This window comes from Labrus mixtus, chromosome 23 (genome assembly GCF_963584025.1).
Source record: "Labrus mixtus chromosome 23, fLabMix1.1, whole genome shotgun sequence".
In the NCBI taxonomy this organism is placed as follows: domain Eukaryota; kingdom Metazoa; phylum Chordata; class Actinopteri; order Labriformes; family Labridae; genus Labrus; species Labrus mixtus.
Genome location: NC_083634.1, coordinates 11,181,896 through 11,199,303, shown reverse-complemented (window position 1 = coordinate 11,199,303; position 17,408 = coordinate 11,181,896). Strand labels below are relative to the sequence as shown.

General features: G+C 40.1%; 1 protein-coding gene across 4 annotated transcripts in view; it reads left to right on the top strand.

The window, feature by feature from the left end:
- elavl2 (ELAV like neuron-specific RNA binding protein 2) overlaps positions 1-4,844 on the top strand; it is a 31,870-nt gene extending 27,026 nt beyond the window's left edge. For all 4 annotated transcript variants that reach the window (XM_061031055.1, XM_061031054.1, XM_061031052.1 and 1 more), the window contains exons 7-8: positions 124-162; positions 2,192-4,844. In XM_061031055.1, coding sequence (XP_060887038.1) covers positions 124-162; positions 2,192-2,522 — 370 coding nt within the window. In that variant the 3' untranslated portion in view covers positions 2,523-4,844. The remainder of the gene's footprint in view (positions 1-123; positions 163-2,191) is intronic.
- Positions 4,845-17,408: the final 12,564 nt, after the last annotated feature.

Genomic DNA, 17,408 nt, shown 5'->3' with positions numbered 1-17,408 from the left:
GGAATCACCGGAACGGAATTACTCATCTCTGTCATCCTGTCGAGAAGCATCATCAGCCTCATAAAACGCTTTTTTTTTAAAAAGACACTCATGTTTGTATGTTGTGCTGTTTGTGTTTCTTAGGTTGGACAATCTGCTGAACATGGCCTATGGAGTCAAAAGGTAAATTGATTTAGTGCTTTAATTGATCCTGAGGGAAATTCACACCTAACACGAGGGAACTGATGGGATATATTTTTTTCCCTTATGTTAATATTTCCCTGCTTGAGCCCTTGGCAACATGCGTAGGTAGCTAACACTGCATAAGGTAGCCTTGATTTAATTCAAAGAAAAAAAGCTTTGTTTGCTTGCATTAGTACTTCCCTGTTCCAACAAATGTACAGCCATAATCCAGTCTCAGGGTGTTTGTTTCAACAGCAAGTGATGATGCAAATATTTAGCTGGTGTGCACGATAAAGAAAGGTAGACTTGTGTAACACATGCCTCGAGATCCAACCAATGAACGGCGTCACTAAAGACCACACACGGTCTCTTTTGCTCTGCCTCAATAAATCAAAGCTGAAGGTGGTGGAGTTCTTGGAATGGGTGGGGGCAAAAAAAATCACTGCAGCATAGACCAGTGTTTTTTTTGGTGTAGCATCAATACACAGCTACCAAGAATTAATGTGTATCTCTATCCATTATAAAGAAAATATAGCATATACAATTTAAACTTTTTGACATGAACTCATTTATACACTCAACATAGAAAATGAACAAATGAGAGCCTTAAGTAGGAAGCTGATGAAAGCCAAGGAGCACTAGTCAACCCTGTAGACATCACATGAACTCAAAAAAAGCAAACTACAACACAGCGACAGCATTTGTTTTTATTTTAAATCAAATATTTTATTCACAACAAACCTGAAACCCTCTAAATAAAATAAGGGAGCAGTAAGAAATCGAGCCACCATGATGTAAGGATGCAATCTGAGGGACATATTCAGTCAGCCTGCTAACACCGTTTACACACGGAGTGAGCTCACTGTACCCGTCATGCACCTGTTTCTAGGCCTTTAGGATTATAAACTTCAATTCCTCATGTTTTAGTTAAATACCAGCAGGTTGAGTCACCTGCTTCATATAATCAGTCATGAAGTTTGATATGTCTCTGTCTATAACCAGGTTAGTGACGGTGATGTTTTGAATTCCTTTAATCTCAGCATAATGTCACAACATGTCTAGATTAAAGCATTGTCTCCACTGCTTGTCTACATAACAAAGGACAGAATTCTTCAATCTCTTACTTGCTATTGCACAAAATTGCATACTTGTATTTTTGAGCGCCACGCTCTCACCTTGATCTATTATGGACAGCCCTGTCCTGTTTTAAACTTTGTTGCATCAGACAGCTTTCAGGATTCGCCAGGATACCAGTTTGTCTAAGTTGAGTTTTATAAGAATGCCTTCCTGGACTACGATTGAAGTCCAATCCCCTGAAAGCTCAAAGGCCCATCACGGGCGACAATAGACTTGTGATTTTCTCTTCTGCCCGGCCCGTCGGCTGACGTCTTGGTTGCCAAATCTCTCTGCGTGTCCTTGATGCTGGGCGCACACCTGTCATGGTGGATGTTCCCTGAGAGGCCAACTGGAGCAGCTAATCTTATGTGACACCTGCTGCAATAATTCATAGGCTTTCCATGCACTTTGAATTTTGTTTCATCAAACTGCAAAACCACATTCACCAAAAGCCAGGTCTTCTGTGTGGCTTTTATTTCAGGCTTGGCACAATTTTCAACTTGAATGAGCTACTTATTATAATTTGGCACTTTTTGTTCTGGAGTAAATGGTTTTTGGATCGGGTCTTTGTAGGCCTATCATCAGAAGTGTCGAGGACGGATGTTTTATTTCTAGGTCTGATGGTAGATGTGTACTATTCAGAACAATGACCGTTCCGCATTCCTCTGTTTGACAAGGCTGACGTCATAACTCATCACTTGCTGAAGAAAGTGTTTACTTACAGAAGAATATCTGACCTAATGATCTCTGACAGAGTGATCTGAATAGAAGGGTCGAGAGTAGGGTGTTACCTCTTAGTGTAAGAATGATAAACACTCTGTAGACTTGTCAGATACCGTTAGGCTTGTTTGCACGATCTCATGCTGTTCACTATGGCTGTGGTCTTGAACCTTGTTATGTCTGTTCTTTACAGCAGGTTCTCACCCATGGCCATTGACGGAGTGACCAGCCTGGCTGGCATCAACATCCCGGGGCACGCAGGCACCGGCTGGTGCATCTTCGTCTACAACCTGGCTCCAGACGCGGATGAAAGCATCCTCTGGCAGATGTTTGGGCCATTTGGTGCCGTCACAAACGTCAAGGTTATCCGCGACTTCAACACAAACAAGTGCAAAGGATTTGGTTTTGTCACCATGACTAACTACGACGAAGCGGCCGTGGCCATAGCAAGCTTGAATGGATACCGCCTCGGAGACAGAGTGCTGCAAGTCTCGTTCAAAACCAACAAAACACACAAAGCCTAATTCCTCCTGAGATTGTTTCTAGAAAACTCAGCAGAAAACTGAAACAGAAAATGGAAGCGCATTGACCGTATCTTTCTACATTAGTATAAACAGCTTTGTAAATCAGTGTTACGAAGAAAAACAATATTGGGCGTCCAACAATGTGATTTTCTTTTTTTTTTCCTTTCATTGCTACGCTTTGAATCTTCTCAATATACTTTAAAACAAGAAAAAAAATCCTGCAGGTGTGAATGCCTGTGATGTTGAATTCTCTTGCTGTCTTTACAGATGGACCGTCTAAAACGTTACTATAGGTTTTGTCATTTTGTTGCACATCTGCTTTGAAACAGTAAGTCTTGTAAGGTTTTGTGTAGTGATTTCCTTTGTATTTCTCTGTGTCCTGAGTTTTGCCTTAGGTGCGTTATGGCTTGAGTGGTTAGCAAGTACTTACTTTATACTCTTTGCAGTTTAGTTGATTTTGTAAGTATTCCGTTCATTGTAATATAAGTTGGTTATTGGTTGGCTGCATAATGTTGCTTATTGTAAACTTAATGGATAAAAGACAAAAAAAAAAATTCTTAAAGCAGTACCTTGCCAAAGAGCTAAGAACCTCTTTGATGTGGGTTTAAAAAGCATCTATTTTTATAAAAAGAAAAATTTGGAGAAACTTTTTACTGGACCTGGAACAAAATATTTTGACTTGGATACTTTGAGAAATATCTTCATATGACACCTTGTGAGCTTTTGAACTTTACAGGAAAGTTTGCAGTGGTTGAAATTTCTGGGAAGATTTATGATGTAAAAGATACCTTTTGAGATCTTTGTATTATCTTTAGATTCTAGAATCAATGGCAGTGCTGGTTTCATTTGTAAAATCATCTTGTGGGTCCCCCCGTGGTCCTGGTTGTTCAGACTAGCAACTCGCTTTCCGATTAGATTTGGAAACGAACAAAAATACCAAGGTTTGTTCGCTAAAAGTGCATGCAAAATTCTAACATGGAGAAATCTTTAAGGGAAACGGGGGGACCGAAAATCAGTTCTTCCTAAATGATTCCCTTCAGACGGATCTCATGATGTTTGTGGTGTACCTACGATCTAACATTAGACTGATTTTGTCTTAATATTGACCAATAAGGGTTTTTACATAGTTTGTATGGAAGATTGTGGACAAGCCAATGTAGGCAGCAGCTTAAGAAAAACTAGTGGGAAGGATAGAACGGATTACTCCTGAGCTTTGAGCTATGTAAATAAGTCCTTTTTTATGTTGAGTATTTGCCAGACTCCTTTTGGTTCTAGTTTGGACTTCATCGGAAAGTGTGATATTATAGATATCGTTTTCTTTTTACTTTTATGGAGTATGTAAGGTACTTTTATTTGGATATATACCTTTTTTAAGTTTTCCTTCTGTTAAATGACTTGATTTGTCGTCCCATGGACTAGCATTACAGTGCATCAGATTTGTTGGTTGTTTGGTCTGTAGATAGTCTTGCTTCGTAAAAAAAAAAAAAAAAGGTATTAAGAAACTATAGACATATGTTTTTGTTTTTTATATATAAACATTATAGATATATATTTATGTGGTAAAGAATGGATATAAACCACAGTTTTGAACTATTTGATTAGTTTGTTTTCTTTCATACTCATATATATACGTAATGCATATAACCTGTCTTTAAAATGGTAAAAAGGTGTATATTGCTTTATTCACTTTGGGGGAAGGTCAGCGAAGCAGTTCCATTTAGCAAACTTTTGTTGCGAGAGTTTGTCGAACAACATCTGTCATCTCGAAAAAACAAACGGAGGCTGCCTGAGCCTCAGATGCACTGAATACTGCACCTGCATCCTGCTTGGCATTCAAACCAATTACTCGTCATGCTTCCCCTTAAATGAGCAGTGTGCTATGCATTCTATAATTCTCTTTGCGACTGCGTTTTCTTGTTTATCTATTCCTTCTTTGTGTTACATGTAAAAGTTACATTTAAGTCTAGATGAGTTGTGATACTTGCTGCTGTGGGGTTGAGGCAACATTTCTCATGCCGGACCAGTTATTGTTAGAAACTAACTTTTTTCCTTTCTTAACTTCTACACCATTATTTGGTCTTGACAAATTGTGCTGACGGTCCGGCATGAAAAAAATGTTCCCTCCCACCCCTCTTATCTCAATTCTTAATATGAGAATGATTATTTATTTGAAGTTGTATAGTCTGACTCAGTTCACAGCCTTTTTGGAATAGAATATCTTTTGAGTATTTAAAAGGATGTACATGTTCTTTACTTTGTGTTTGGATACTTTGGATTTTTTCCATGTTCAGTACATCAATAAATAAGTTGAAGGGCAATGAAGCTTTGTGATTGGATCCCATCATTCCTGTTTTCCTGTTCTCAAATATGATGCTTTTTCCAGTTCAATATGCAAAAACAGCAATTAATTTCCTCAAACCTTTTTTTTTTACCTTGCTTTTTGAAGTTTAAGCAATAAACACTCTCCTCTCTTTTTACAGTAAACTGCTCTTTAAATAATTGAAGTCAGACTAAAGACATACAAATGTCAGTGATGAGCTGTAGAGATGCTGATAGGCAGATTTATTTATTCAACCTTTTTCATTATCTTACACTGCAACCAACCATACATGTCAATATAAAAAAAACAACGAATCTTTATTTGTATATTCCTTTTGGGACGTCACAAAGTTTGTGTGAAAGCCTGTTCTGTTGCTGCAGTTGATTCATGCTCTGAAATAAAAAGGACAAAAGCTAATCTGAGCTATGATTCAACAATGAAAGCTATGATTTTGACAAGGAAAAATAAATGCACAGGAATTTAAATATCCTGTTGTCAAGCCTCTGAAAAATGCCATCTGTTTTCTTGAGGTTATCACAACTGATAATCGGGGCAGAGTTCAGGTGCTGGCTTGGATGTGCCATCACAAAGAGCAGCACAAGGCTTGAAGGAAGAATCCTGATATAGAGTATTGATTTTTTTTTTCCCTTTTTTTTTTTTTATCTCATGCTCCACTTGAGGCAGACAGCCTCGCTGAAGATGAAATGGCCTGCTTTGAAGTACGCTTCCCCACTGCGCAGCCACCTCGCACTGCCCGACTGTCATTTTGTGGGGCATTGGAAGGACGCAGATGGTAGCGGCTAAAGAAACCACAGTGCCTTTTTGTAAAGAAAGCTTTAAAGTGTGCACTGTTAGGGTTTAAAAAAAAAAAAAAAATCAAGCCCATGGCTCAGTTTAATGAAAACAATATTTATGGCAAGCTCAATCATGTAGTCATTTTTGCTCTGTGTTTGGCTGGCACAAGATAAGGAAGCTAATCTGTGCGCTGCATAAAAAGCTTTCAGAGTCTCTCCGATATTTACTGTTCCATTAGCCTGCATGTTAGACCAGAAGTAATCTTTCCTGACAGCAGTTTTCACTATGAAAGGAGTCGTTTTTGCAGTTTGAAAGCATCCCGTATGTCAGTGTTATGGTTTGCATGGCAGCTCTCTGGTTATTTGTGCTTTACTGGAAACAGATATTGATGTGAGGAGCTTTGGCTGAGTGACGGCATGTTTGGTTCTTCTTATCTGGCTATGTTTAAGGCTCTTCCCCCAGCTCAAACTGGTCTTATCATGGCAGACAAGTCTTGTGATTGGACATCCACTCGCTATATGTTGAGATTACATGCTGCTGCTAAAAACAGGATTAGGCCTCATGCCCACCACAGATGAGCTGGTGTAAGTTGATGTCACATCCTTCTCAGTTATTTGGCGTAAAGAAAGCGTCAGTGGGTTTCTGATAGAGTTATGAATCATCAGAGTTTTGACTGCGGGTTGAAAATCACTTTGACTCCTTTTCAGAAGCTTTGGACCAGCAGTCATTCTGATCAAAAGAGTAAAAGTCTAAGTGACAGAAAAGAGCCTTTAACTTTGAAGAGGACCATATTATGCAGAGTGACGTTCGACTGCTTGCTGAAAGGCCTAGACTACAAATTGTGTGATGGATACTGCAAGGTTAAACATAACCAAAGGGGACCCATTGGTGTTTCATTATCTGGTCTGTGTGACGCAGTGGTTCCCCACAGAACATGTCAATCAACCAACCAACCAATCAATCTTTATTTGATTAGCCCGAACTGATAACTAATGTTTTCTCAAGACACTTAACAAAAAGAGCAGCTCTAGACTGACTCGGTTATATTATTTACAGAGCCAATAAAAATCTACCACTTTTCAACAGCTACGTAACAGTGGCAAGGACAAGCGTTCTTTCAACAGGCAGAAACATCTTGATCAATAATTGAAAGTTCGAATGTAACCATTTGTTCAAGTTAAATTTTTACACTTTTGTAAGTTTAATTTTTCCTATGATACACTTGATGCTGTCTGTGCCACTCTGATGAAGATGTCTTGCACCTGTTTGCATTTTGGTTGCCAATTTTAAAGACCTTTACCCTCTCTACCCTTTAACCTTGTTGTGCCGTAGCTTTAGGCCTCACTAACACAAGAAAGATCCTCTGAAAACGGAGTTGTTTTTGGGGGTTGGTTTATAAAAGGTTTTGTGTTCAGACGACGTTTTGGTAACACCCGCCCTGCAGACGGCTCCACAGAATAACGACGGAGCACATGGTAGTATACAGGCCAGACCAGAAGTTGGTATTGTGACTTTCTCATGAAACGACGTAAGCACACATTCTTCCTTCTACAGAGCCGTAAAATCAAAAATAGATTCTCAATCGAATCGTGACCCCAAGAATCGAAAATCGAATCGAATTGTGTGAAACCCAACGATTCCCAGCCCTATTATATGCTAGGTATCGTGAGCTCACACAGTGTGTCCTCAACACAGTCTCTCTTTGCCCAACCTCACATTTCCATCTGTGTGTAGATGAAGAAAGGGTCACACAGATGGTCCTCTTCATTATCATGCCACCCATTTTCTACTCCCACATCATAACCTCCCCGTTGCACTTGTAAAGCCTAACACATGGTATGTAATGGGACAGGAGATAAATAAAACATGCTGTACATTTTGTCCAGAGCTGCTGATGTCAGCAGGCACACATAAACATATTTGCATATGCTCTGTCTGCTGATGTGATTTATGGCCCACCAGATTTTCTATTATGCTCATTTATAATTTGCACCTACCCTCCTCTTCACATTCCACAGTATAAGTGAGGCACAAAGGCCTTTTTCATCTGCTGGTTCCCTGCTATTGTGTATGTTGAGAGCTCTGTATTCACACACTGATAAATGGGACAAAAGGAGTTTGTCAATGACATGATGTTACTTTTGAGCACAAAAGCGGTAAATCTGCAAACATTGGAACACCAGCATTTTGCATTGTCACAAATTCCTGGTAGAGGTGAGATAACTTTGCATTAATTGAAAAGAAATAAACCAAACTGGTGTTGGCTTAAACATTGAAAATACAAATGAACCAAACTGGTGTTAGCTCAAACATTGACAATACAAATAAACCAAACTGGTGTTGGCTTAAACATTGAAAATACAAATAAACCAAACTGGTGTTGGCTTAAACATTGAATTATTTATGAACAGGGTCATTCACAAAACACAGTAAACACAATACCCTTCCAACCATAATATAACAATACAGAAACAATATTAAGATGATTGTAATTGAACATTAGTTTCTCATAATGACTTTAGCTTCCAATGGTTTTTATTTGATGGGCTGATTAGTTGATAAGTCGTTTCATCTACCCCTCAGTGTGTATATAACTAAACCCCAAATTGTGTTATAGTGAAGAAAAGGTAAATTAGAGAAGCAGCTCCACTTTGACCCTGCAGGTTAAAATGTGTTGGTGTCATCCATCTCCCTTTCCACTGATTTACAATGCGCTCTGTTCACACTATTTGTCCTCTGCAGAACATTGTCTTTCATTCGGTGATGAAACGCTCAAGAGCATTTGAAATGAAAAGGCCTTTGAGCTGATTGGGGTAGAGTGGATGAATAGCGGTCCTTTATGTGACTTGTATATGATCCCTTCAATGACCCGGTGTCATGGATAATTCACAGGTAAAGCCACAAGTACCTATCCTTTGTGCGAGATTTTTCCATTAAACACGGCTCGTTTTAATGAGTGGTTACGAGGGGTTAGACATGTTGCGCCTGTCGGTGGAAGAGGATAAGTGGTGATCAGAACACAAATTCAAATGTGTCAATTGCAAAGTTGAAAACAGTGAAATTGACTTTTAAGTAGCATTTTTGGCTCGCTTGAACTTAATTCAACGTAAAGTTCAAAGCTCCACTCAGAAATGTCCCTCTATCCTCACTACAGAGAGAGCTGCCATGGTGCAGTGTACAATATTGAATGCTTCACTTTTGCATCATATTTCAGTTTCTCAGACATCAAAGACGTTAGGCTGTTTAAAAACCTTGTTCTGCTGCTTATTTCACCGTCCACGGTCAAACATGTTCGGTGATTGGATTTAAGTTCTTACATCACAAATGGATGGAGCTTGGCTTCTTCCAGCCCTGTCAGATCGGCACCGACTTCCATCAACAAGGCATCATCTATCTTCCCTAACGACTCTTAACAAGGCTCCATGTTTTTCTCCCTATGAGGCCTTGGCACCTCAGCTCCATAATGAGCCAGTGAAGAAAAGGGGTGCAGATTAGAATAACAGCCTTAACTAATCCATAACAGGCCGATGAGGCGCCACGTTTGGGGAAACCGTGTCATTTCTCATTTTGCAGCACCATGGCAAAATCTCTCCTCTCTCTCGCACTCCCCCCACGCAAAGACAAGCCCCCAGAATAGCAGCTGTGGCAAGCCGCTGGCACAGGACGGCAATCAACACTACATAGCTTCTTCCCCAGTCTCTCGCTCTCTCCTCTTTCTCTTTTTCACATCTCCCGACAATAGTGTGAAGAGAACAGAGAGGAAATCCATGCCCCTGACTGCTGACTTTGGAAATCAAAGAGGAGTTTCAGCTCAGAGGAAACTACTGAGGGCCGCAGCCCCCTTCTTGAGGACAGAGTTCTGCCAGGGATTGCTACTGCTAAGACTTGTTTTGTCGTGATGGGCAAACAAACATTGAAGCAACCAGGCTTTCCAGCAAGTATTTTTGGGAAATGGGTTTATTTCTCCAGGCTGGGAGTGTTCACTTGAGGCCCCTGCTGGTCCAATAATCCACAGCTGCCAGGTTTATTATACATTGAGACAGTGGTGTTCAATAAAGTGTTCTTAACCCTACTGATACAACACAAAAGAAATACATTAAAACATAATGAACCTGAAAAGAACTTTGTGGTGAGCATAGAAAGACTTAAAGCTTAAGACAACTCCTCAGTGGTGAAAAGGTCGACAACGTTCAAAGATTCAATTCGGTCTGATTAGCTATTATTTGTGTTATGAGCCATACAAATTAAGACTGATTGATTGATAAGAAAAGGCATGTTTATTGTTCACACTTTTTATCATGAAGGAACAGCAAGAGTTGGTTTCTAGTTAACAAGACACTCACTTTTAGGAGTGAAATTTGATACACTTCTGTACACAATATCAGTTCATATCCCAGGGATGGATGGCACGCACCATGTAACGTCTGATCTGGATCTGTTGGTTCTGATTTGTCCACTCTTGAAAAAGATCTAGCTTCAAGAAAAGAATGGCTCTATAGCTGTACATATACAGTACTTATAGTATATATAAAAATGTATACCTTAAGTATTTCATTATTAACTGATGACACAGTCACATTGTTCCCTCAGTGTGACATGATTTTTTGCAAGGTAAATGGAAAAGGACCCAGAACAGATCCCTGAAGAACTCCTTTTTTTCTTGTCTCCATTAGAATAACAAGCATGGAAGTGTTAACAAAAAATCAAAGAAATCAGATTAAAGCTCTTTATAATATAACGCTGTTAACTGTTTGCAAAAAAGCTATGAATCCCTCCTTAATCATTGGATTATGAAGCCTAGTTATGAAACACATTTAAACACGTAGGGTCACCATGTTTTGTTTTCCAAAGCAGGACTCCTTAATAGGACTTTGTTATCAACATTTCCAAAATGATCATTCAATAACTCATATTTGCAGTTATTTCACTTTTTAGATTTCCCAGAGTACATGGTTGTCACGGTAACCTGTCAACGTTTTATAATCTCTGTCAAATCCCAGAGAACTGTCTCAGCTTTGCAGCATCACACTGCTGTTTTGCATCAGCTCTAGCTCAAGTGTCTGATTCTCTCATTGCTTCAACACAGTCTGATGATCTGCTGCAGTTTGGGCCAGTTCGACTAGTCGTACAGCACTTGCAGGATATGAATGACGATAATGGGCTATGACGCATTCTAGTCCAACTTTACCACTACAACTGTATTTTCCCTTTGACTGCAGCAGTTTTCTGTGGTAGAAAGAATAGGGAAGAAAGCTAGCAGAAGCTACAAGTCAGTCATGCTAACTTTATGCTTGCAGTGACCTATTATTCTTACAGCATACAATCATGTCTGTGTACCTCTAAAATGTAATTTCTGTGTGAAACGAAGAGACAACACAGGGATGAGGGCAGAGACTCCATCATGCTGAGCTTTCATGCATATATCAACACAAACAGTGGGGTGTCTGCACATCTGGATGTATCCATACATTTATGTGATGTGATTTCTGCATCCCTGTACGTTCTCGTGTGCTGGGTGGAGTAGCTGCTGGCTCTGCCGCATTGAGGCCTAATTTAAGGCTGACCAGAGCACACCAGGAAGAGTGCCACGAGTGCTCATTTCCCCCGGTGAGAGGAGATCTCTTCACAATATTTACCCCGGAAATAATGATGTTTGATTTGACTCTCTTCAGGGTGTGGCTCTGAGAGGGCTATTTCGGTCTACTGCTGCCACCGAGAGAGAAAACAGACAGAAGCTATGTCCACAGGAAGGAAGAGAAGAAGCCTCAGATCATTGTTTATAGATGATGCTGGGTCGCTGTATTCCTGTGCCCGACCTTCAGAGTGAAGAGTGCCTGTGTTGCTCTGTTGGTAGCGTGACTCACACTCGGTTTTCTTAGCTTATTGCATTTCACTTAGATGCTCCGGACCAGGTTGGATTCAGCTTAAGAATGATGCATTTAAAATGCTCCACATATAAAGGAGGAATTGTTCCTAAAGTACACAAAGCACATTTTAGTGGTTGCCTCTCTTTTGTGTTCTTTTTTTCTTTCTATTCATTGAACATATCTTTGGTAGTTTTTCAGCTTCTGTTGCTCGTCTGTTTGCTATTATGATTATTGATGTTCATTGTGTTTGGTTCAGAGCTGTGCTTCCTGTAAATCTTAGAACAGTCAGATCAGTCAGAACAGGCTGTTGTTACTCTTTGTAGTTGAATCATATTTTTATGGGGTTGTTTGGTGTCTTTTTAGTCATTTTGCATCCTTTTGTGTATGAGCACTCTTTATAGGTTTTTTTTTAATCTTCTGTAGTTCTTCTTTCTCATGTTAAGTCTCTTTCTGGACCCTAAGTGTCTTATTTTATGCAGTTCACTCAGAGGTGCCACTTCTTAATATTTTTAGTTGATGAATTGTCACTTTCACTTACACAGTGCCCCCCCTCCCCCATGCTCAACACAGGCCTGGGAAGTGAGTAAGGGTATTTTCAAGATGAATTTGTTTTTAAGCTCTAGGAAGTAAGAGTTTTTAGGTTAGCACTATGTTTTATGGTTAAAAATAAAGTTTGTATTGAATTATATTAATACAAATTAAAAAAACAATAAGTGAAATTAAAATAAAATAATCAAAAAATCAAAAAGGGAAAATAAGACTTATTAGGTTTTCTAACAAAAGACTTTATAAAATGTTGCCTCTAATTGGAGTTTATGATGTGTAGTGACTATTTAAACTATAGCAGGGCTTTGAAGTCCTCTGGGATGCAGTGTTGTATTTACCCACCTTTAGTTTCCTCTGCAGCTCGGCTCCAGTGGTACAGAAAACACAGTGTAGTATTTACCTCATTACAGCCTGCACTCTCTCTGAGGAGCAGAGTCATTTGCATGGCTGCTCGTCAAACCGTGTTAATATTGACAGAGATTTGCATGCGTTTTAATCATGTCACGCAAAAGGTATACAAAGTTGTTTATGGCTGCTCTGCCGCTGAGAAATCGTCGCGTTCTGTACTGCAGTGCACATTAAAAAAGATTGCACTTTGTTCAGAGCAGCGATTGCAAATCACAGCCGTCAGAGAAGTAGAAGAGAAATAGATGAGTGTGATGGCAGTTTGACTCTAACGAAAACGCATTTACATATTAAACCACACAGCGGTGTGCGGAGCAAGGCTCTGTTTGAATTGAACGCTCCATTCTGTCTTCCCTCGGAGTCAGGAGGAGACGGGGCCTCGCCGCTGTGACTGCAGCACCGTAAATTTCAAGTTGTTTACGGATGCTGCCATCTTGGAGCGCTCCGGGAGGGAAAACTTGGAGCAGGGCCATTCACCGGCAGCTTGATGAGAGTGCAGTGAGGCGAGTTAATTAATACAACATCCCTGGGCCCACAGGCTAGGCTGCAAAGCTAACCCAGGAGGGAGGACGAGATAGAGAGAGGAAGACGCAGACAGGGACAGAAGAAAGGACAAATCGTGCAAGAGAATCTTAGAAACATACTGAGAGGAAAACATGGCGACAGCACCTGCTGACACAGAGAGATATAACAGCTAAACATGATTTAATTAGCAGTAATGACTTTATTAGTATCCTAATCAAAACCTCATTCTAAGACGGGAACAGAAAACAACTCACTCCCCTTTTTACCAGGCAATACAAACATTGAAGTTTTTCAGATCTTGATCTGATTTTATGACTGAAACTTGAAGCTCCTCCTCCCTCCTAACTAGTCAATTACAGCAGCAGCAGTGAGCCAACATTTCAAAATAAAGGTACCCTTCTGAAGGCCATTTGTGGGTGTTGCCCTCTAGGGTGGTGTTGAAGTCAGCTTAACACAAATAGAAGACTTTCTTTCGGGAGATCATGTCAAGGCATCGTCTATCTCATTTCAAGTGGCTGAACAAGAAAAGCGACAAGAATTTTAGTAAACATATTCGACACAAAGCAAACATTACATGTTCAAAAAAGACTTGAATGTAGTTTATTCTCATTTCACCTTCCCTTTATCTGCTTTTCAACTTCTGTTGCAGAAATATTTACCCAGTGTCAGCGTAGAAAACACACACAAAATATTACATTTAATAAATGTTTTCAATCTTTCTTCTCTAGTTTTGTACTCAACTTTTGTAAGTATTTTGGTACTTATCTGAAACCTTAAAGGAGCAATATGTAACTCTGACACCTAGTGTTTAAAATAGGTACTGCAGTCTCCCCCTGCCCCAACCTCCCTAGAGTCAATGTGCACTCAAGTTGCCATGTTCAATTATATCTGAACCAGTTTGTTTGCCCACTTCCACTGCTTCCCTGTAGATTTGCCATTTGCCTCGCAAACCGAGGGGCGTCCAAAACAGCCGTGTGGGGGTGCCTTAAAACCGCCTACGTCTCTGGTTAAACAAATACATTCAGGGCCGAAATCGAAACTTAGAGGGAGGACATACTGGCTGCTAGAGAAGCCTTCAACATGTCATGTGTCCTTAATGTCTGATGATATACTGTAGGTGGTCATTTGATTGACGACTTAATTCAGGTGATATCTTACATAGTGCCCCTTTAACCCTGATCCTTATCCAAGGTGGTGTGGGTTCCTCATCATAGATGCAACGGATTAGCCAAGCTAACCACAAAGGGTTTATCGCTGCAGCTAAACCAGTAAGATGTATATGTTTCTAAGCAGGTCTTACTGTTGTAGCCTGACTGGACATTTATTTTGCTAACGTAAAGATATTCAAGTCTTATTTTTGCTACCTTGATCGTCAAATCAAGTCACGTAGGTCAATCTAACCAGAGAAGGCTTTTTTTTGTCACACTGTAAGAAGTGAGTTCTGTCTAATATTCTGATGGCCATGGGTTCAGTGTTTACCTTCCTTAAGTTGATGCTTCCCTCTCTGTTTTCAGCATGAAAATATAGGAGGAGCAGTCTCAGAGGCTTCAACATTGAATTAAATTCACAACTCGAAGCAGGATGGCCCCAGAATTTAAAGTACAGCGTGCAGAATATTTTACTTTTTAATGCCTAACACTTTATTAAAACACATATGCTAAAATCCCACTAGCTTTCCTCCTGCTGGAATATGTGGCTAACACCTCCAAAGGTAGACAGACAGCAGACGTGTGCTCCAGTGAGAGAGGATTTTGAAAACTCTGAAGAGGCTCCAGATTCATCCTACTCCCACATACACATGAAACAAACGGATCTATTGGCCTCATGACCTCTTAAACAAAGCACAAAAGGAGCAACTTTGGTTTCTGCCTCCCTTGGAACTGATTTTGGTTAACTCTGAGCCGTGGCACAGCAGTTTTTTTTTGTTTTGTTTTTTTTTTGTTACGCTTTCCCCTTAACTTCGTCTCAGTGAGGAAACTCTTGTCTGTTGAGCTCCATCAAACAGGAGAAAAACTTGCCTCGAGACAGGGGAGTCCGCAGGGAGGTCCTCGTCTCCCTCTCTCCTTTCTATTTCTCTCTCTCAGTCTGTATCCATTTATTTTAGCTTGCAAAAAAACAACTCTGGGACTAAGGTTGTCAAATAACCCCCCCCCCCCCCCCCCCCTTCCCTACACACACAATCTGTTGGAGGAAAAGCAAATAACAATGTGCAAACTCAGTTTTCTAAGAGTATTCTTTATTGTATACATAACAATGCATGTAGACTGTGGAATAAATATGTCTTTAGGAACAGCTCAGGTTGGGTAGGGCTCTCTTATTTTTAACAATGATATCAGTTTTTAACAATAAGCTCCCTCATTCATTGACTAAGTTTATCACCAAATCAGCCAAATGAAGGCAGCGGAATACTGTAAATAGCGCGCCTGCCAGTACACACAAAAGAGATAGGGGCTAAAAATACCCTGACTAAATCCTCCTAATCAGGAAGCGGGGAGAAGCGCGAGTTGTGTCGATGCAGGAAAACCGGTGGCTGAATCCCGTTTTAAATGCTTTCGCCAGCTTTTTCTTTCCTTTTGGTTAATGTTTAGAATTCACCCGATAATTACCATATTAAAATGCATGTAGGAGTCTGTGCAGTCGTGGTGGGGGAAGATAAGACTGCGAGAGTAGTGAGAGGAAAAAGTCAACCCGAGGCCTATCAGTCAGTTCCGAATTGCTTTATAATTACTGAGATGCACAGACATAATTTCCTTCTAAAAATAATGCAAAGTTTCATTTCCCTCCCTCTGTTATACAGGGGGGAAAACTCTCTCCCGTTTCTCTCCCTCTCTCTATCCCCAGACTGCATTGAGTTAACCTCTTCCTGAATGAGTCGGTGTGGTGCCATGTTAAGCACAGCGTAGCCTAGTTTCTGCACAGCATGAGCGTTGCTCCCTCACTGTTTTGGGGATTGCAGAAGAATCCAAATTATGACACATTGGGGTTGTAGTCATGAATATGACACACTGTCTCGCTGAAGTTCTTTTAGCTTGTTGAAGTTCTATTTGCATGGATTTCTCACAAGTTCTAATCTTTAGTGTGAGGCGACACAAAATCCAATTATTTATTCTGTACACAAACATTTCCGCATTCCTGTCGTAAAGTACGTTCTGACTTAATGTGACTCAACCTGGAGATGAAGATTCTGTCCTTAAAGTTGAAGTGGTGCTTTTGAATATGTAGGCTTCTTTGTTTATAAAACAAGTGGAGGTGTCTCTGTCCAGATATAAGTATATATATATAATATATAGTGTGTACTTCGCATGCATCAGTGATAAGGACATCCTTATTCTTCATTACATTATGCCGTGGACTGTGATACTCTATATCCATTGTAGTCTTTTGTGTACCTGTAGGTGAGTTTTTTGGGCGTAGTCAATGTCACATATCAGGACAGCAAAAAGCATGCTAGATTGATTTCTTCCAAAGGTGACCTGATGGAGGACATCCTGCTGTTTCTTTGACTGCAGGCGATAAAAAAAAGAGCATTTGGATAAAATCAAACTAAAGCAAAGATAAACCTTTAAAAAAAAAAAAAATGACACTGATGATGTCATAGTGATGTCATCTGGGCAGTCTGGGGCTGTGTACAAAATAACACTCGCTACTCCCTACAACCCTGTTAGTGGACTATGTAGTGAAGTCATCAGAAAAATGAATCGCCAATGTGTGACGTCACTGTCCGCCCCTCGCCGGACGAAAAAATAATCATGTCATTGCAATCGCACAATAAAAAAGTGCAGCCAATAATACCGGTAAAGACACGCTGAGCGTATTTTTACAAACTAACAACTTAGGATCGGGACCATGACCGGGACGCATTATTGGAAATGAATCATGGGGATTTAAAAGGACTTTAGTTTTTTTTTGTCTCTGCTAAAGGTATGCAGCCTGTTGTTGGTTCATTCAGCCACTTTCATCCAGAGTGTCAGACTCTCTTATAATTTAGTGCAGATATTAATGGTCAATCATCTTCATGACCATCACATCATGACCTCGGCGTGGTCTCAAAGACTAGCATCATATCAGCTTTAATTTATCTACAAGAGCAATGCCATCATAACAAGTTGTGCCTAGTGATTCTTAACAAATGTTAGCATGCTAGCATGTACAATGTTAGCTTATGTTTAGCAAAATGTGTTTACTCTGATCAACATAGTGAACACTGGCTAGATTAGGCTTGTATCACTTAGTTAAACTGCAGATGTCAGCTAGCTATGAGTGATGAAGGTGGTGATTCGGGATATTAGCGCTGTCTTTGATGATTCTGAGATAATAAGGATGCAGTGACTCGGAGTCCAGGGCTGTTGTAGTTGATTGGAGGCATTTTGAACTCCAAAATCTGAGAGAAAAAACAATTGTTCTTCATGAAGCCCGCGGAGATAGTAG